The following is a 21,227-nucleotide window of genomic DNA, read 5'->3' on the forward strand; positions in this document are numbered from 1 at the left end:
ACCAGAAGAGGACAAGAAGAACACCTATCCATCCACGACTGGGCAACAGTACATGCACCAGATGTTTACCCCTACTCGGCGTGCAATATATGCAACTATTGTGGACACGCATATGACCACTATAATCGAACAATATGTGGAAATTGAGTGAAACATGTAAAAACCAACTCAAACAAGCAAATGCAGATTAATTGTATACTCGAATGAAACAAACAGAAGATATTATTACTCTTCCAGCTTCTACAAGCGACGACAGCATATACCCAAACTTAAACTTGGCAGAATCTCACCGGTTTCATAAAATATCTTGGTTATAATTCGTCTTCCCTGACATAGAAAGCCACATTTACCACCAAAATTGAAATATGATTGCCTTTCAATTCTTGTCCAAGACAGTGCAACCTCAAAACTAAGATGGATTCACAAAAACCAACATGCATATACATTGAATGCTCGGAAATGATGAACAAAACTAATGACACTTCTCAAGGAGGCACAATAATCATCCAGCACCAAAACACTGATCAAGGCGTGGCATCATGTCAAATAAAAATTTGTATCCGCATTCCCGGAGGATAGTAGGTGTAAGGATCTGAGTTCTAAGTACGTGTTCCACAAGAAATTTGATGTATTGTGTATCAGCTATACTGCCTCCATTTTTGCCTATTATCTTCAAAAGTAAAATCTTGAGCCTGAAGGATGATACTTCTATCGAGCCACAAAAACAGTTGTAAGCAATATCAGACCAATTTTAACACCTTTTGGCAACTAATAGATTCTATAAGCAAAGCCAGCATACCCAGACTTGCAGAATATCATCAGTTGCCTAAAAATATCTTGATTAAAACTTGTCTTCCCTAACATAGGAAGCCACATTTACCACCAAAAATGAAATACGAATGCATTTCTTTTTGTCCAAGCTAGTACAAGCTCAAAACTAAGATGGATTCACAAAATCCAGCACGAATAAATAGAATACTCGGCAATGAGGAACCAAATGACACTTCTCAAGGCAAAACAATCATCAAGTAACAACACTCTTAAGGCTTGGCATCATGTCGGAATAAAGAAATTGTTACAGGCATCCCGATATTAAGGCGTAAGGGTCTGACTTCTAGTACATATTCAAGAAGAAATTTATCCTATCATCAGCTATAGGGATCTGAGTTCGAGTACATATCAACAAGAAATTTATCCTATCATCAGCCATATAGTGCCTGCATTTATAGCCTACTTTTGGCAAAAGTAAAGTCTTGAGCCTGAAGGATGATACTTCTATTGAGCCTGAAGGATGATACTTCTATGGATCCTGAACAAATCCCACACAGTGCCTCTGTTCATGCTGCTCTCCAGCATAACGAACCAAATTATCCTAAGTTATCACTAACCAAACTATTCAAGGTGGAAAAGACAGTAATCCTTGGAAACATAGCTGAATCCTCTCGTGTTGTTCTCCAGAATAATGAACCCAATTAGCCTGGCAATGTCAAAGATCATTAACTAAATGAAGCAATGTAGGTAATATAGACAATCCAGACATCTCACCCCAATCCTTTCTTATGAAAGAGTTTTAACAAGTATCATCATTCTGCATTGTAAAAACAATTAAAGATAACTCTATAATTTAGTTCAAATAGGAGAAAGTAATTACCGAGAGTAACAGGAAGTATCCCTTCTACATTTACATCTCATCTGCTTTGAGTTCTTCCTCATCATTCACATCATCAATGGGAATGTCTTCACTAACACAATCAAAGGAGCCTGCAACTATTAATTGAAACTTGTTAAGGATCAGGATGCACCACAAAAAGTGGAAAGATGATTTCAACTGTGAAGCTAAAACAACAAAAGAACATGGAAAATACGCCAGGTTAGATAGCTGTGGACAAAACTTCCCATTTGCACACTACAAGACATACTGTAGAAAATATGCCAGGATAGATAGCTGTAGACAAAACTTCCAGTTGCACACTACAAGACATACTGGTTCTTCATATTTCTAAATTACTCAATAACATCAATATAGAACCTCTTATGGACAAAGGATCACCGAAGTATATTCATCTCCTTCCTCAAATAGAACAAAGTAAGCATCTTCTCGTGGATCTAAACATCAACAGAAAAGACCTTCCAACTGGGATGGCCAAGATAAAGATGACGTCTTTAGGTCATCACTTGACCCCAATGGCTGGATGCCTCAGAAGCAAGGACACAGAGCATTTAGAGGACTTCAGAAGAATCCTAACTTTTCCCCCCTTTCATGGTTCTTTAATTTTATTAACAGAAAAAATACACCTAAAATTGTACAAAAATTGCTTTCACATTGAAAATTTTCCATAAGTGCAGAATTTTCAAATATTGGATTAAATCAACACTGAAGCCATTTCCTAGAAACAATCACTGATTCACGTCAAGGAACTTGTCTGCCACTTAGTTCAACTTAAGGTTGGAGAAATTACAGAATGTCCTTTGACTGCTGCTGAACCTGAATGTCTGCAAAGATCTGTTAGACGTTCTATCGCAACTTAAAAGCCACAACTTCTTCCAGTTTGTTCCTTATGCTTCCAAACTGTCAGTTATCTTGTTTTTCAGAGCTGACCAAGGTTTAGTATATGGTAGGTGGCAGCATATATTTCATGGTGACAGTTCAACAACTATGATAGCACAATAACATATGACGCTTATCAGTATTAGAAAATCATGGGGACACATATAACATGAAAATTGGGCAAAGAATTCAATACTGTACCTTTAGAAGTAAATGAAGCTGGACTAACTGCTACCTGCCTTGACTTGTCATCAAGAAGATATTCAAGCTCTAAAAACTGAAAGAAACCTACAGTTTGAGGATTCCTACAATGTCCTACAAGAAAGAGGGCAATAGAGATATCATCAGCTGGCTAATAACCATGCAGTATAACACCCAAGGCAAATATTGCAAGAGATCTTTAATGCAAAATTTTACTCTCACCAAAAACTAGTCTTAACTAACAAAACGATCACAAAGTTCATCCTAACAGATTCATTGGCAGAGAAGTATATTTCAGATCACAGTCACCAACTGAAACTAGAAGCATTTACTATGGAGTCATGCGATGTTTAAGCAAAAAGGTTTGAAGAAAAATGCAGGCATTTTGGTCATCACCAGAAAAGGAGCTATTAGCAACCAAAGCCGAAGGATCATGACATGGAACTGTCTTCACAAAATCAAAAGGTTTGGCCCCTCTTGCCTGCAATTTGTCTCTCACAAACTGACGGCATTCTTGCATGTCAAGTGTTGCACCACTATAACCAAAAGATGCAATTAGCAGAAACGTACAGAAAAAGAATGTCAACAAATGCGCATGGATGAAATACACACACCTAAGATTTGCACGCTGAACTGTTAAAGGGAGAACACAGTTAAACTTCTTTGTGATTGCCAGCCACTCTTCATCATAATGCAGCTCATACGGTCCTGGTCCTGATTCAACTTCAACAATCTAAAAAGCCCCAATGAATTTCAAATTATAAAAGTAAAAGCCTCTCTAGTAAACAAGCAATACTGCCAGTAAATACCTGCAAAAACTTTCTTCCTGGAACACACTTGTCAAGCGCAAGAAACTTTGTGATAAGGCCATCCTCCCCATGTTGAACTAGTGCAGCAAATTTGCAGTGCAAGTGTCCCGCAAACCAGTAACTGGGTCTCAATCCATCCAACAATTCCGCAGATGGTTTATTACCCAAAATCCCTTTTCTGATCTACAAAAAATTTCTGTAAGTATGGAGAAAAATAATGCCATACAAAATAGACACATACAAGTTTCAATGAGAATGGTTTAAGAACTCATCCACCCAAAAGTTGCTAATGATTATATACAGATAGATGATAATAAGCAAGAGAAATATCATCAAAGCCTAATATCCTCGTGCATAAACTTACATGTGTAAATCAGAAGAAGCAAGTATGGGTATTCTTACCAAAGTAACAAAGATAACAGAAAAGATAAACCAACGACACTAACTATGTGGAAATAACATGAGATGTTGAATCACATAATACTTTCAAACTGCCAACTTGAGTGACTACCTCTTCCTCAAAATAGGGTTTGTCCCGAAGAAGATCTTTCAAGTTCCCATGGTTAGTAATGCCAAGTGGCCAGTCATGTGAAAGGAAGATATCAATTGGTTCCTCAACTTGCATGAGCTTGTGAACATCATACTCACGGATGTGATAAACAGTCCGAACATCTTTCTTATCGTAGGGAAGCTTTTCAAAGTGCCCTGCTCATGCAAAATGTTATTCTGTAAATATTGCTTTAACAATACCATTTGCAACAGCTAAAATAAAAAAATCCGCTCAGGAACTTCTATCAATCTTCAAAGCAGAGTTGATACATTTCAAGATTTACATGTTCATTTCTGATTAATATGTCAACAGTTAGTTAACACATCACATATATGTTATTACCTTAACATGTCAATAACCAGATAGCATAAGCATATTGAGATCACTAAAGATTTCCTTTTACTAGAAGGCTATTTTGAAAATTAAAATATGCCCAGTGACTACACTTTCAACTCACTATGGACATAAAGTGAGTAATTCCAACCCAAGCTCTAATTCCCCATGCGCATAAATATCATAGAGGACTACATACGAGGCAATAAGTGCATGCCATAGAAGAGTACCTTTATGATAATCATACTCTTTATAAATTCCAGACAGTCCACCGATACGAATATTTCCAAACTTGATCACTCCTGCAAACCCGAGGAAGTATATATTTGGTGCCACCCATCCTCCATAGTATCTAATGAAACAGAGAAAATATCCTTATTAGTTAGTCATTGTAATTGTTCTCAAACAAATGATTAGCAGGAATAAATTGCATCACACTTGCAGTTGCAATACATGCATTTTATTTTCCATTCGAACTTAAGCACTTAATTAATAACCAAACTATTTTTCTACAACCACAATACACATTATGCAACCAATGGCAGCCGGGGGGTACAGAAACAATCAAGAACTAAGGAAGCATAACATCAATAAAACATACAAGATTTCTATCAATGATGAAGAAAGTTAAATTGAAAAAAAGTTTCCTGGTTATCAAGCAGATCAAGTTATCAGAGGAAATACAAGCGTGTATGCAACCAGAGAGTCAAGTAAATCAACAAATTGGACATAAGTAACAAAAGTCTAAAGTAGCTTTTTAATGAGAAAAAAAGGATCCCAAAGTTATAAGTTCTCGATAAGGGAAGCAACCTATTACTGGACTAAATCAGGCTTATGGTCGTGTATTAACAGAGACGAGCTCAATAACACTGACAGAGACAAGCTCAGTAACAAAAATCACTATATAGTGTAGATCCAAAAGGAACCCTAGACAGAAGACAAACTTATACCAAGAGAAAAAGCGACTCTTAGTATTACCAATCGTGTTGAGAAAAGCTTGGGGTGAGAGGGCATTTAGTTGACCTATATACTGAAAAAGAACTCTATGGACATTGAACTTCATTCATCAACCCTTGAACAGGCATAAGATCAATAAAGGTTCCTTTTCAACATGTACGCACTGAGTACTCATCATCAAAAAGAAAAAAGAAGAAATCCTAGTTCAGACACATAACATGGCCACAAAAGCAGCATTGAAAATGTAGAACATCCACTGATGATAAACTTGAAAAGGAATTAGCTAACTTACAATTCCCATAAATAGTTGGATGCTTCATGGTTACCCCCAATAAATATAGTGGGAAATGGTGCAACTTTTTCCCCACTATAGTACTTCCAGAAAGACTTCATGCTCTTGTAATGTTGAGGGCAGTTTAAGCTGTCCAGATCCTTTTCATTCCTAACAGCCTGCTCATTAGAATAAAATATTAAATGTATTCATTACATAAATAGAAGGAATTGGAGATGAAGAACAGAATATCTGATGCATAAGCTCCATAGAAGTTTTGCAACAAGGAGAGAGAGGGCAGGGAGAGAGAGAGAGAGACTTCATATCAAAATTGAAGGGAGACCAAGGAAAGAACAAAAACAAGCACAAGCCACAACATCCACAAAACATAACTATTCATCTCAGATACATAATAAATTCTGTTGCAACCAACCATGTTATCTTGATTAATGGAATTAAATGGACAGAAATAACTGTACAATTTTACCCTATATCTCCAGCCAAAATAAGTATAGTTGTATTAATTCTGATTTCAATCTCAGAGGCTGCCCTAGAGTGGGAACTTAAAAACGTAAATTCATTGCAAGATAGAGAGCTCTGAGCTGCTCGCTTGAGCTTTAAATTACAAAGATACTTCTTGCCAAATTTCTTCATCCTCATACTTCTTATTTTCCCTCAGGATTTTACTTTCTTGGGAAAGCAAAGCTATCCAAGTCACTGTGATCTAACCACAAGTTTCTGGGTAAACTCCAAGTTTGCTAGGCTGTCTCTTCAGTTGTAACTTCCCATTAGTGCTTCAAATCTTAATAAATAGGCTTGAGCAGACTCCATTCTGGTCAATCTTGCGACATACAGTTGCTCAGTTCATCTAAAGCTCCTGAAAGGCCATACTACAGTTTAAAAGTTTTTGTATTAGCCTTACAGCCAGGTACAATGAATCCAGTTTGGTGCTATCCATGCTCTTATTTCCATTCTGTAGGAAATTAATACCACCCTACCATGCTAGCAACGGAGAGATTATGGAGAACTACCTTCAAGTCTTTTAATTGCTGCACCAGAAACACTTCTTCTCTCCTACTTTTCTGTGGAATTAAAAGATACTACAAAAAGGGAATTACATATACCTAGATAACACCCTGCATAGTTATCAATGGCTTCATATTGGTTGTTTCAAACAAGCCAAGAAAAAGATTCGGATGACAATTAAATCTTACTGAATGGACTCTCATCTTAACCCCTTAAGCTACAGGAATAATGATCTATGCTTCATTTACTTATGTATAACAGATCAACATAGGATGATCAATAAGTTAGTTTATCTACTGTTGTTCTTCTTAATTTATTCCTTGTGAACATTACATTTCCCAAAATTTATTTAGCAACTAATCCAATAAATATTATAATACCAAAACAACATGCAGATTGCAAGACCAAAAAAAAAATACACGGCACCCATGAACACGACAACAAAATAAGAACATAGCTTTGAACTCAAAACTCACTCAAACAAGCATAACAGCGTGACCGAAAAAAAAAAAAGGAGTAAATAACCCTTACCTGAAAGTCACCACAACAAAGGAGTAGATCAATCTTTACTTTCTCCACTTCTTGCAAATGTAATAGGGTTGCGTAAACATTGTCCAATTCCCCATGCATACACCCTTCCACTGCTATCCTCATCTCTACCAATTCAACAACAACTTTGATTTATCAAACCATTCACAGTTTTTCAGGGCTGGAAAAATACTCCAGTTGCTTGGTGCCATTTCAACTAATTAAACATTGGCAAACTGAAAACTCAACCTTCTAATCGAAATAAAATTCATCAAATAGAGTATGCGTATACATAAACCGCTTCTGCTAGTCCAAATTCAAATAAAAAAAATATTTCTTGGAGACGGAGCTAACCAAAAACGATACAAACTCTCAAATCTAAACATGTTTAAACAATCTGCGCTACTTAAATCAGCGAAAACAATCCAATTTTGAAGTTAAGCAAGTAAAACTATAAATTATCTGAAAACGGAATATCAATATATCAGTAAAAACAATTATATTAAAATCGAACGGCCATAAATTGATTTATGCATTGTCCGAATAACCTGAGGTGTGAGTGATGGCCTGACGGGGAGGGTTTTGCCACGGATTTGCGATGTTTCCCTTTTGCCCGAGAAGAATGGCGCGAGGTCAGAGAGAGTTCGCCAGGGTACTTCCGGAATTTTATTTTATTTTTTAAAGTTTATAAATGTTTTTGATACCAGTTTTTCTGTTTTGTTTGTTTTAGGCCTAGTGCCTCTTTGATAACATAAAAAAGTGCTGAAACTAATTCATTCAGACATTCAGATGTTGTGGGTGTTTGATAAATAAAAATTCACCTGCTGAACTTATTAAGTGGTGCTGAATTTGTATGTATTTTTTTCAGCACAAGAATCGTAGCTGAATGCTTAATTTGATAAGAATCAATAGATTTACTTCAACTACTTTATCTTATCTACCAAATATATCCCTATTTGTTAATTACATTCAAAATCCTTATCTAATTAAACAACTTAATATTCCTTATTCAAAATCCTTATCTAATTAAACAAAACAACCTGATATTTTCTATTCAAAAATTGTTTTTAACAATAGTATTTTTTTTGCAGTAATTTTCATCCACAAACATTTATCTTTTTATATATATTTTTTTGTACAGATAAATATTATTTATGTGATGCAGCTTATCCACACACACGTGGCTTTATGACACCATATCGAAATATAAGATATTGGTTGTCTGATTTTCGAAATGCTTCTCGTCCAAGATCAAAAGAAGAACGCTTTAACCAAACACATGCAAGATTGAGAAATGTAATTGAACGTGCTTTTAGACTATTAAAAACTCGTTTTCCCATTCTCAAAACAATGAAACCATACCCTTTTCCCACACAAAGAAACATTGTCATTGTATGCATTGCTCTTCACAATCATTGTCATTTTCATACCTAACAATTTTAAGTTAATTAAATCATAGGTTTTATTTCCTTTTTGGATTAAAAGATAGAAGGGCAAAATTGTACCATCTAACTTATTAAGTATTAAATTATGAATATTTATCAAACAGTATAAATAGATTCAGCATTAAGATTCAGACATTCATATATCTCTTTTCAGTACTTAAATTTCAGCAAATTAATTATTTCAGTATTCAGAATTCAGAATTCAGATTCAGTGTTATCAAACGGAACCTTAGTTCGAGAGTTTAGGATAGAAAAGAAAAGAAGGAAAACTAAAGGTACGTGAGGAGAGAAGAGAAGAGGAGATTGTTATGTTATTTGGGAGTTTTGAAAATTAATGAAATGATTTTGGATATAAAAGTCATTAAATATTTGTTCAAAACCTTTTTAAGGACAAAATAAGTTTTTTAAAAAAATTTGACAAGTTTCCTCAAAATTTCTTTTCATTTCTATCCAATTTGGGAGGAAATGTTTTGCATACCGCTCATCTCTCTGGATTCTCTCATTTCTTTTCTTTTCTTTTTTACTAAAAAGTAACAAATAAAGGAAAACTAAACTTTCTCTTATTTTCCTTTCTTTTCTATCCAAATCCTCAACTCCCAAACGAAGCCTTAGCCATTAGGGAAGAAGGTTTTACCCACACAAAAAAAAAAAAAAAAAAAAAGTCAAGGAAAAAAGGTAAAAGGAAAAAGAAGGAAAGAGATGTTGGGACCTGAAACTTCAAGCACTTTTTCCAAAAGTGCTACAGTATATTTTTGCAAAAAAATTATTGCAAATAATTTACTATACAAACACACTCACATAATAGGCAAGGATATGCATCTTGATCAAGTCATCTGAATAGGATTCGACTTGAATTAGTGGATATCTAATCCATCAAATTATATGTTGATCGGATCACATCCGGTCAAGAAGTTATACAAATCAGATTCAAATATCATTTTTTATGACTCGCGGATATCCAATCTAATTCGCATAGTATTTTTTATTTTTTATCATTTTTTATGCATAAAATCCACTAATTCATAGTAGTTTTATCTATTATTTCTTATTTTTATATTTATGTCCTCTTTCTAGATAGACTTTCTTTGCATATGGTGTTAAGTTTTTAAACATATTGTCATATAATTTGTGGATAAAAGAATTGTAAATGAAATATCGAATATTATTTGCTTGAATCAAAATAAGAAAAACATATAAAGTTATTTTATATTGCAACAAAAAAATATTGATTAATTTTGACTAAAAACTCATATTTAAGTGCAGCAAATCACTTACATGATATTTTGAAACTCTAATACATTTAAATTTTATTTTATTTTTGGGATTTATAAGTTTTTTAATTTTAAAATTTAGATACGAATCGGGTATCCAATTGATCCAATCTGCATAATCCAGATCTGTGCATTTGCGAATCCAAATACGGATCACAAAATGAGTCACCCAATTTTTACGGATCGGGATCGTGAACACTCCTAATAATAGAATTTGGTTGATGAGGAAGGTTTAAGGGTGGCAACGGGGATGGGTACCCACTGGCATCCGTCTTGGGAGGGTAGAAATGGGGCGGGTGGGGGAGAAAATTTCTCCCTGCCTTAAAATCGGGGAGGAGGGGTAACATACACCCGTCCGATTCCCCGCATACAAAAAAATTTATATATATATTTAAATTTATAGATGTATATATAATACATATATATACAATATAATAATTTAGTTATAATCCAATTCTTAAGTTAGGCTGATGAAGAGAAAAGTTGTCTTTAGTTTATTGAATATGAGAAATCAACTTGACTGAGTTTGTTGAATACTGGAATGTAACTTGAGTTACTTGACTTATTGTGTTTTGTTTCCATATTGACAGTTTGTTAATCTTATTTAGTGTTGTTTACAATTGTATTATTGTAAGTGAATATACAGTTGTGACTTGATCCTATTACATCTCAATCGGATGTTTTAATGTCATTTTCATGGTATTGACAGGTTGTATTTTTTCTTTAGTTATTAGTATTTTGCAACTCGTTTGAATGGATTAAAGTTGAGTACATGAGCATGTCTTTATTGAATATTTTAAGATAGAATGAATGATAAAATTGTCCCATAAATGAACAGATTGTTAAATATGGTAAGTTAATTCCTTCCCTCGCGAAACGAGGTAGGAGATAGGGGCAGGGAACAAGGGGAGTTATTTGACAACCCCCGCCCCATGGCCACCCTTATGGCTAGTTTGGATGGAAAGATTTGAACAGAAAAGATAAGAAATGAAGGAAAAGTTGACTTATCATGTGTTTTGGAGATTTTCATGAGATAGAAAAAGAAAGGAAGGGAACGGATTTAGAAGGATAAAATTTGCGCTACAATTTAAAAAACTTTTCCAGCCAGATTCGGGCAGAAAGCGAGAGAAATCTCTTGAAAGCCTACTAATACTTTTTAAATACCCATCTTGTCCTTAAAAAGCTATGGCATGAATTTGTATTGACTTCCATGTCCAAATCATTTCATTTCTTTCCAAAACTCCCAAACAACATTAGAATTATTTCTCTTCTCTTCTTTTCTCTCATAATTAAGTTTTCTCATCCTTTTCTTTCTGTCCTAAACTCACAAACTAGCTATTAGAAAGGTTCGATCATAGTCTTTAATGGGCTCTTAATCATGGATAGATTAATTTTATTTCAAGGCTGCCACAATAACATAAAGAGTTTTTTTATTTTTATTTTTTCAAGCTGAGCTAGTGTTTACGTTGCTCTTTTTTTCCCCCTGGTCAATGAACACTACTTTTTACAACTGACTCACCTATGGGGAAGAGGAAGGGGAACTGGGCAAATCCAACTAAAGTTTAGAGGGAACTAAATCATTTTCGTACCAAAAGTGCGTATGTACTACTAAATCTAGATCTTAAAGAAACCACATAAGTGATAATTATGAAAGTAGGTGTCAAACCTTTGACCCCCCTACCCTCAAGGCACTTAAGTGCCTTAGTTGGTAATGACATTATTTAAGTTATCGTAAGGTTTCTAATTTACTTTCAAACTCTTGTTGATTCTTAACTGTTATAGAAAATTGTCTAATACTCATTGCTTAACTAAATTAAGAGACTAGTTACACAAATAATCAAAAAAATTACTATCATTAGCATAATGTACCAAAATATGTATTCCTTACGTCTCATTGAAAGTGTCATATTTTTCATTTTAGAATGTTCCAAAATGTTTGTCATGTTGACAAAGTCAAAGTATTTTTTAATCTCTTCTTTCAATATAGTCCCTCTCTTATAATCATATGCATGTTACTATTCAAATTCAAAATTTAAATTTGTGAGGGTAAGATTGAAAAGAGAAGCACAAACATCACAATCAAACCACTATTTTTAAAAAGTTGAATTTCCAAAATATGAGAAAATAATTGGGACGAAAAGAGTATAACTTTATTAGATTCGTGTAGAACAAAACATGTGTCAACGATACGAGATCTAGCAATGCAACATGTATATCATCAATCATTGAACAAGTTTTCTTTATCATTTTGCAAGATCTTTATAACTGAGGACTAGGGGAGAGGCCCGCGTAATATGCAGGAATTGGTACCTATGTTGTGAAAAAAAGTATCCAAGTAGTAACTAACAAATTTGAAATGTCTTATTAAAAAGAAAGTGAAAAAACTGCGAGAAGTATTAGAAGTAATAGAAAGTAATATAATAATTTTATCTACTAATGTATTGTAATGCATTCAATTTTTGAAAATCACTTAGTAGAATTTAAAGTTAGTGCAAGGATGAAGGGAAAATAAGAATAGAAAATAATATAATGATATAAGAAAACATAACCGCACAATAATGCATAATTTAAAATTATCTTCAATCATAGTAATTTCACACAAATTTGACTAATGCAACCATTATATGGAAAATTATTCTGGCATGAATTGCCAATGAATATATTCTACAAGCATTTTTTAAATTGACTTCATTTAAAAAATTTTCTAGTGAATTCTTTTAGATAGTGCCTATAACAAAAATATATAGCATAAAATGGCTTCATGTATGGTGTTGCTACAAGAAAGGATGCTCACTTTTTTACTCTAACTCATGGAATGCAACAAATTACATCTGGATGTACAATTCTTGAACTACTTCTTAGAGATTATAACTCACATACCAAAAAGGAATAACACATTTTTTATACAGTAAATTATTACTAACAAAATTGTAAACAAAAACAACAAAACAATTATGCAAATTAACCAATCAAAACAAATCAAATTAAGTAAGAGAATAAGAAGCATATCTCCTTAATTACCTAGAGCCAAAAATGAAAAAGAAGCAGAAGAACAATAATATATTGAACAATAGTTACATTTTAAAGCACAGGAACGATGAAGAAGAATTTCAATCACATTGCAATTATGATTGCCCGATATTAAAACATAGGAGACTAAAGAAGAAGAATTTGAATCACTTTGTAGTTATGATTATAATGGTCAAGAAATAATTAAGTCTTGTTACGGACATTTAAATTGTCTTAATTTCATACAAAATCCAATTATTAATGATGCAATAACATGTAGCTCATCCAATGATTGAATAAAGGGTGAAATGGTTATTTTCTAGCTTCAAGTCTTTGCATTATATTCTTATACAATTTTCATAACTAATTTAAGAAGAATGTGTGGAATTACTAAATTATATAGGAGGTGGGATGAAAATTTATGAACAATTATGTCTAAAGTGTTTTTTTATATAGGGAAAATCGTTCAAAATGTCCCTTACATTTTGTAAAATGACTTTTTCCGTCCCTCACTTTTAAAAGTGTAATTTTACATCTCTTATAAATTTATATTGGTCAAGTCTGGTCCCTATCTAAGTTTGTGAATAGTTTTTGACCGAAATTCATCACGTGCCTTGCATGTGATCATTTTTTAGGAAAAAAAATTGTCAAATCAAAATTTATATAATCCATCTATAGTCCCTTATATTTTACAAAATGTATTGTTTCGTCCTTCACATTTCACAAAATAAATTTTTTTCATCTCTCATATTTTACAAAATGAATTTTTTCATTCTTCATTGATCATGTGTATGAATAATTTTTTTAAAATATATATATATTTAATTTCACATGAACAGTACGAATAACATCTAATATATCTCTATTTGATTTCATCTAAACAGACTAATTGTAGTTGTACATATGCTATTTAATAAATATATACATAGGTTTAAATCTAATAATTTTATCTTAAACCCATATATATATAAATATATATATATATTTGATTTTACCATGTGAATCTATTCAATATTTATAATCTTTTCTATTTTGGTAATAATTAATTTATTGAGTTGTGTAATTAGGCCATCTAATTAATCGGTCCTAACTCGAATTCTATAGTTATGCTAATAAATTGTAATTTAAATTTGAAATTTTTACTCGTCACCTTTAAGACCAACAGATGAATTTCTTGCATTGTAATTATCGTAAAATTTGAAAGTGTCAATCACTTATTTCTTTTTGTCATACTTTTTCTTTGCTTATTTTTTCTGTCCAAATTTAATTCGATATAAACACTTGATAATAATTATGATTAAATGTCTTTTTTGTTTTTAATTTTCAAGTAAAAGAAAATAAACATGAGTGAAAAACTAATAAATTTTTTTAAACCCCTGTATATATCTATTTTAATTTCATCTGCACGGTACGTTCAGGTGAAATCAAATAGAGATATATTACATGCTATTCATATTTTTCACGTGGAATCAAATAGATATATACATGAGTTTAAAAAAAAAATTATTCATACGCATAATCAATGAAGGATTAAAAAATTTATTTTGTAAAATTTAAGGGATAAAAAATTTATTTTGTGAAATGTGAATGACAAAACAATTCATTTTGTGAAATATGAGGGAAAAAAATTTATTTTGTAAAATGTAAGGGACAATGGATCGAATTAAGTAAATTTTGATTTGATAATTTTGCCCTTTAAAAATGATCACGTGTAAGGTACGTGATGAATTTCGATTAAAAACTAGTCGAAAACCTAAATAGAGATCAAATTTGACCAATATGAATTTATAAGAGACGTAAAAGTACACTCTAAAAGTGAAGCATGAAAATAGTTATTGTACAAAATACGAGGGACATTTTGAACGATTTTTCCTTTTATATATGTATAGAATGAGTTGCCTTTAATAATGAAATTTGGAAAAGTTAGGATATGTAAAATTTGGAGTTGTTTGTCAAAAATTATATTATTATTTTTTTGGGATGTATAGTAACACTCCAAAAAATATATACAATCTCGAATACACCTAAAAAATAATAAATTTAAATAAAAAATTATAACCTCTTTTTTCTTTCAGCCACCATCACAAACCACACATCACGACAACTATCCACCACTGTCACCACGCCGCTCCTTTTTATCTCTCCTTCCTCTCATTTTGCTCCGCTTTCTTTCTTCTTCCTTTTTTTCCCTCCTCTCTTCCCCTCCCCTTCCCTTCCTTTCCCGTCGGTGGAACCTTTTTCCGGTCATGATCCTCTGGTCGTGAGTTCCATCTTAGATCTGGTTGCGGTTGGAAGTTCGAGACTGAAAAGGGTAAGGGGTCAAAACTCTGGTTGGTCAAAATCAATCCTACCCAGACTATTTAAGAAGAAACTTCTTAATTTTGGTTGGTCAAAACTCAAAAGATAAACTCATTTTTGTCCAAGGCCACTAGTACTGCAGTATTTATGGTCTTGTTAAAATTCAATTCTAGCCAGACTATTTAAGAAGAAGAAACATGCTCCTAATTTTGGTTGGTCAAAACACAAAATATTCATTTGAGTCCAAGACTAGCTCTACCAGTCCACTAGTACTATTACTACATTAGTTATTGTCCTTTTGAAATTCAAAGCTAAAGTCGCTTAAAAGAAAAAAAAATCCAAGCCAAAGTAAATTGCCTAACAAGGTGAAAAATCATGAACATCAGTTGGTTTTTCAATTCCAGTCCCTACCTCAACTTTCAATTACGAGATGATTACCCCTTCCATTTATTACAAATTTGTAATCTAGTCCTTTGGCAGACTCAAAAGTCAAAAGAACAATATGATTAGTTTCTTTGAAGTAACAATTCCGACATTGATTAGACTGAAAAAGACAAAAACAATGATCTCGCTGGACCCCAACTCCTTACGTGTCATGTTTATATTAGGCCACTTGCCAGCTCACTTTAGTCACAACCAAGGCCACAGTAGTATTCCTAGCTGGCGCCTCCGGTGCGCACTGCACTATCAAACTACTCTCCGCAGGAATTGCTAAAATAGTTCTTCATCCTTCTCAAATGTTTGTTTTCAACACCTATATCTTGCAAATATAATGGTACAGCCCCCTGAAATATTTTGGTTTGGAGTACCTCTTAACTCTTTTTGGTCATTGGCAGCCCCTTTCCTTTTTCTTTTTCTACGCGGAAAATACGGGGACATATGCAGGTTTACCATGCACCTCTTAGCAAAACATGTTATGCGTAGGTTACATCACATTTTTGAAAGGCTTATCACGTATATCGAAATTAAAATAAATTTTTAGAATATAACTGTGTAGCAAAATCTTATGTTATAGTAAAGAGCCCTTTATTTAAACCTTTTCTTCAAATGTTAAAAATTATTTATTACTTCATAAAAAAAGTGATTAGCGTATATCTTATAATTTCAAAACTTAAAGACATGTGACGACAAAATGTAGTAATCCTAATAACACACAGAAGTGTACGAGATAAAGAAGAATAGGTTGGATGCTTGTAAGTTGTAATCAATCCTCTTACTACAAATAAAATAATCAAATCTAGTAGATAACATATAAGTAAATTTTGCCTATAACAGTAGGTCTACATCGAAAAGCAAATATCCTAAATATTCATAGCTTGGAGTTAAATATTCCTGAAGAGATGGAGATAAACGCCAAGAAAAAGCCTCTTCTAAATAGAGATTTATTGTCAAATTGTACCGTTGTATCTGAACATGATGGGCTAATAAAGATTTATCGAAAACATGAAGGAGCATATAAACAATTTTTTTTTAAATACTAGTATAAAACCACTCCGGAAAGGAAAATAAAGAAATAAAAACAACCCCCGCCGGCAAATTCTTGATCTCGCACTGGCTGTACAGGCTGCAGCTGATTGCTCATCAATTCTTCATCCAAATCCCAAATATTGTGTGAATCTCAGCTCCATTTTTATTGTTTAGGGACTAAGCATTTTACTTTGGGAGAATTTCGATTTCTAACCGAGTAATGCAATAGGCTGGACGAACTATTCACTTGCATTTCTTCGCAATTTTATTTGCCGAATAATTTCGCCGGAATCGGAAAATTCTTGAGTAGTAGATGTTACGGGAGGAAGTGATGACCTAGCTCTTTATGCTAATTGGATTAAGTTGAAAGAAATGGCATCGATTCGAAGAACGTTGTCGCCGTACCACGACCGGCCGTATCAGAACGGAGGAAATCCTTTTTCCATCGAATCGGCTTCTCACAAGGTGCTATATAACGGGAAAGCCTCATCAACGTTACCTTCATTCGGTCTCGGCATTCTTAAATTCTTCGCGGGAGGCCTTTTCCCTAAAAATTCGCGAAAAGGCGTGAATTCATGGAAAAAGTGGATTTATAGGTGTTCGATGTTTTTCTCGCTAGGGTTTCTATTAGGTATGGCTCCATTTGGCGGAGTTGAGGATGTTAGACGCCGTGATTTCTCGTTTGACGAGAGTTTTGTCGCTAAGCCTGTGGAAATTGTTAAGGAGGAAAATGTGAAGAATTTAGTGGTTGAGAAGCCAGAGGAGAATTTTGTGGTGGATAAAGTTGAATTAGGGGTTGTTGATGTGAACAAGAGGTTTGATTTTGTTCCGAGGAAGCAGCTGATTGTGGTGACACCGACATATAATCGGGCGCTTCAAGCTTATTACTTGAACAGGTTAGGGCAGCTCCTGAGGCTGGTGCCGCCGCCCTTGTTGTGGATTGTGGTGGAGATGAATGCGGCGTCGTTGGAGACTGCAGATATTGTGAGGAAGACTGGGGTGATGTACAGGCATTTGGTGACAAAGAAGAATTTGACCGATATAAAGGACAGGGGCGTGCATCAGAGGAACACAGCTCTTGAGCATATTGAGCGTCATAAGCTTGATGGGATTGTTTACTTCGCTGATGATGACAACATCTATTCACTTGAGTTGTTTGAGAGTCTGAGAGCAATCAGGTAACTTGATTACTACTCGTATTGCAAGTGTTTTTCAGTAATTTGTTATTGTTTGTAGTATTGCTTGGGATGCAATAGTGGTGCTTTTATCATGGTCTGGCGAATGAAACTTGAAACATTACACATATCAATTATAGGATTATGTATGACTTTGAAGGTGGGCTTATTAAAAATGTTGAAAAGCTGAAATGTAGTACTGTGTGAAAATTGTATTGGTAGTAAGGGGCTGTGTAAACTCTGGGACATTGGCTTATACATGTTTTGATTGAAGACATAAACATAAATGTAGAAGAGGAATTATGTGATAAGGGGCAGGCAGCTGTGGCTTCACGTAGATGTTGAATTGTATGATGTCCTAGCATGACTTGGTTATATGAGAGGTACAGTTGGAACGGTAAAAGAAACATATTTAAGATTTAAATTGTTTACTAGAGGTCAAAGTCACTGTTGGTCTTGATTTATTTGCTTTTGAGATCACAAATATGATAGATCCTGTTCTTTCATTGTTATAGGACCCCTCTGTATAGAGGGAATCGATCATAATACATCTATAACCTTCTAGATTTTTGTTGAATTTCTGCACTAGCTGTTTTTTCTTCAGAATTTTCCTTTTGTTATCAAGTATTTATTCAGTTATTATAAGGAATTATCCAGTTTTAAATCAATTGTTGTAAGAAATTATCTTCTGACACCCCCACCTCCCCAACTGCCTAAAGTATGGGGTTGTTAAGTGATCTTTTTGCTTTTCCTAACTTTTACTCTTCTTCCTATATAGTCGTTTTGGTACTTGGCCTGTTGCTATGCTGGCGCAGAGTAAAAATAAAGCCATTATGGAAGGTCCTGTCTGTAATGGAAGTGGAGTAATCGGATGGCACACAAATGAGAAGAGTAAACGACTTCGTAGATTCCATGTTGATATGTCTGGATTTGCTTTCAATAGTACAATATTGTGGGATCCAAAGAGGTGGAAACGCCCTACTTCAGATCCAATTCGGCAGTTAGACACAGTGAAGGAGGGTTTCCAAGTATGAAGTTTAGCTTTGCAGTTTACTTTATGCATTTAATTTTTAGAGTGTCATTTACTCAAATTTTGTTTTTGAAATGGCTAAATTCTCACGTTTAGAGCACAGGGTCAAAACTAATTGACTAGTTTGCTTCCTTACAGGAAACTACATTTATAGAACAAGTTGTTGAAGATGAAAGTCAAATGGAGGGTATCCCTCCTGGTTGTTCGAGGATAATGAATTGGCACCTTCATTTGGAAGCTCGTGAAGTTTCTTATCCTAGAGGCTGGCTGCTTCAGAAAAATCTTGATGTTGTTATTTCAAATAATAGCTAATTTTTATGCCTACAGCGGACAAAGTATGTGTGATCCTGGAGGTATGTGTTATACTTGTGTATAGACTGTCTAATGGTTTTAACCCTGCAAATTAGATTTATACAGAGAGTTGTCATTCTGTGAGAATAAAAAGCAACGGAAGCATAGTAAACCTTTTGACTGTCAAGAGCCTCCTAGACAAGCAAACACACATAAAAAGTTTAAACACTGGGTAATAATTGTTATGTGATAATCATTTATGTGATTGGAGGTTGTTTCACATGATAATTGCTGTTGACATAAGCTTCTATCTGATATTTCTTGTACTTTGCAAAAGAAAGAACAGCTAATTGATACTTTCTCTATGTGATAGCTCATCTCGTAGTCTGGTGGAGCACCTTCATGTGGGAGCAAATTATTATGCAGTGACTCCCAGCAAGTTGAAGCAGCTCTCAAAGAGATATGCTAGAGCTTGTTCATTAATCTTTTTCTCATCTCATGCCACGTCCAGCAAAGAGCAGAGGATACGCCAGCAAAGGTTGAGGTGGATATTTTTTTTGGGGAAGTGCACTTTGTTTTTGTTGTAGAGTTTTGATATTTGTTCAGAGTTAAGGAGTGCTGAGCAGAGGATATGCCTGCAGCGGAAGTGCATTCTATTTTTGTTGTAGAGTTTTGCTAACTGTTCATAGGTAAGGAATGTTGCGGCTGCCTACACCAACCTTATGCAGGTAGCTTTGCTGGATACTTCTGAGATACCATTGCACATTACTGTTAATGTGCATGAACTAGGACTCGGATTAGAATGAACAAATATGGTCTACATAGTTTTGAATTCTTTTATTCTCTTTGGTATTTACATCGGGAATGCTCAAGAACTTTTCTGTTCAATAGATTCCTGTTCTATATTAAGGAAAAGCAATGGGTACAATAACTTGTAGCTGCCTGAGTAAGATTAGGGGTTGGCATGTCACTTCATCAGGTGCTGAGAACGTAGCAATGGTATGTGTAGGTTTGGCTGCTTTATGCTCGTTAAGGAAAAGCAATCACGAGCGCCGGAGGGGAGAGGAAGAGGAGGAGGAGGAGGAGGAGGAGGAGGACGCAGACAAATGTGTTGTGAGATATTTTTCTGTAATGCGCGGTATGTAGGAATACTATTCCCGTAATGAGAAAATGATCATTACTCCATTTCTCTTGTTTATATCGTTCTTTTAAAAGACCAAAAAAGAACAAAAGCCAATTAAAAGTTCCAACATCAGTTACGAATATATACTGCCTCCATATGGAAGAAAGAGCACAAGAGACAATCCCATTTTAGAAAAAATTTTTTTTTGAAGACATTAAGATATCTACACACGTTTATCTAGACGTACATGGGTCAGCGGACACTCCGATTTTCTTACCGTTGTCCCTGTAGTTGCATGTTTAGAGAGCAATGGATCCTCTAAATATGGGAGAACTATCATTTTGATACCTCAATTCTTATACTTACTCATGTTAAGAAAATCGTAATATTTAGTGCATCGATGTCCCACTAATATACATTGAATATAAATTACTAAAATGTGCCAAATACTAAAACAAAAGTTGTCACTTGTCAGAGAGAGAAAAAAGAAAAGGAATAAAGTCCATTAAAAGTTGGAAATATTTTTAAGAAATTAAAGGATCCAAATATGTTAAACGTGTAAAATAAGCTGCTCAGTCAAGACTAATTCTATGAGAGTCAAGACTAATTCTATGGGAGCCCACAACTTTAAAAACACAATAGGGAGCGATAGATACAAGGGATAATTTCAAAAACCTCCCTCGAGCTCTCTGACAATTTCATATAAATACTCTCTAATATTTCAAATTACATTGATCTCATCTTTCACGTAGACATGACCGAGTGTCATAATGAGGAGCATTCAAATGACCAAATTGCCCTGAACAACTTGTGCCAACAAATATTGAAAATATGAAAAAAGAAATTGCTTCAAATATAGTTTGTTTTGCTACTTGGCACCAAATAGTTGGAGGTA

The 21,227-nt window shown here is 34.1% G+C and overlaps 2 protein-coding genes across 4 annotated transcripts; one reads left to right on the forward strand and one right to left on the reverse strand.

Annotated features, from left to right (window-relative positions):
- Positions 1-947: 947 nt before the first annotated feature.
- LOC113750220 (lariat debranching enzyme) lies at positions 948-7,872 on the reverse strand. 3 transcript variants are annotated; one of them, XM_027294199.1, is made up of 11 exons: positions 7,772-7,872; positions 7,227-7,351; positions 5,691-5,848; positions 4,672-4,793; positions 4,070-4,263; positions 3,559-3,741; positions 3,364-3,482; positions 3,146-3,285; positions 2,750-2,863; positions 1,652-1,761; positions 948-1,477 (listed from the first exon to the last, which is right to left on the reverse strand). In XM_027294199.1, the coding sequence occupies exons 2-10, from the start codon at positions 7,347-7,349 to the stop codon at positions 1,682-1,684; spliced, it is 1,233 nt and encodes a 410-aa protein (XP_027150000.1). In that variant the 5' UTR covers positions 7,350-7,351; positions 7,772-7,872; the 3' UTR covers positions 948-1,477; positions 1,652-1,681. The 3 variants fall into 3 exon arrangements, with proteins under 3 accessions (XP_027150000.1, XP_027149998.1, XP_027149999.1); XM_027294197.1 differs by having other exon boundaries at positions 1,652-1,767; XM_027294198.1 differs by lacking the exon at positions 7,772-7,872 and having other exon boundaries at positions 1,652-1,767; positions 7,227-7,603.
- Positions 7,873-16,785: 8,913 nt separating this feature from the next.
- LOC113749437 (probable beta-1,4-xylosyltransferase IRX9H) lies at positions 16,786-20,065 on the forward strand. The gene is made up of 4 exons (XM_027293180.1): positions 16,786-17,891; positions 18,667-18,916; positions 19,057-19,271; positions 19,583-20,065. The coding sequence occupies exons 1-3, from the start codon at positions 17,086-17,088 to the stop codon at positions 19,228-19,230; spliced, it is 1,230 nt and encodes a 409-aa protein (XP_027148981.1). The 5' UTR covers positions 16,786-17,085; the 3' UTR covers positions 19,231-19,271; positions 19,583-20,065.
- The last annotated feature ends 1,162 nt before the right edge of the window (positions 20,066-21,227 follow it).

This window comes from Coffea eugenioides, chromosome 10 (assembly GCF_003713205.1).
Source record: "Coffea eugenioides isolate CCC68of chromosome 10, Ceug_1.0, whole genome shotgun sequence".
Lineage (NCBI taxonomy): Eukaryota > Viridiplantae > Streptophyta > Magnoliopsida > Gentianales > Rubiaceae > Coffea > Coffea eugenioides.

Coding starts and splice junctions, on each gene's coding strand:
- LOC113750220 (XM_027294197.1), bottom strand. CDS start 7,349: ATGAGGATAGCAGTGGAAGGGTGTATGCATGGGGAATTGGACAATGTT. Junction 4,794..5,690: donor TCCAACTATTTATGGGAATT/GTAAGTTAGCTA, acceptor CTGTTTCATTAG/ATACTATGGAGGATGGGTGG. Junction 3,742..4,069: donor AACCCTATTTTGAGGAAGAG/GTAGTCACTCAA, acceptor AATTTTTTGTAG/ATCAGAAAAGGGATTTTGGG.
- LOC113749437 (XM_027293180.1), top strand. CDS start 17,086: ATGGCATCGATTCGAAGAACGTTGTCGCCGTACCACGACCGGCCGTAT. Junction 17,892..18,666: donor GAGAGTCTGAGAGCAATCAG/GTAACTTGATTA, acceptor CTTCCTATATAG/TCGTTTTGGTACTTGGCCTG. Junction 18,917..19,056: donor CAGTGAAGGAGGGTTTCCAA/GTATGAAGTTTA, acceptor GCTTCCTTACAG/GAAACTACATTTATAGAACA.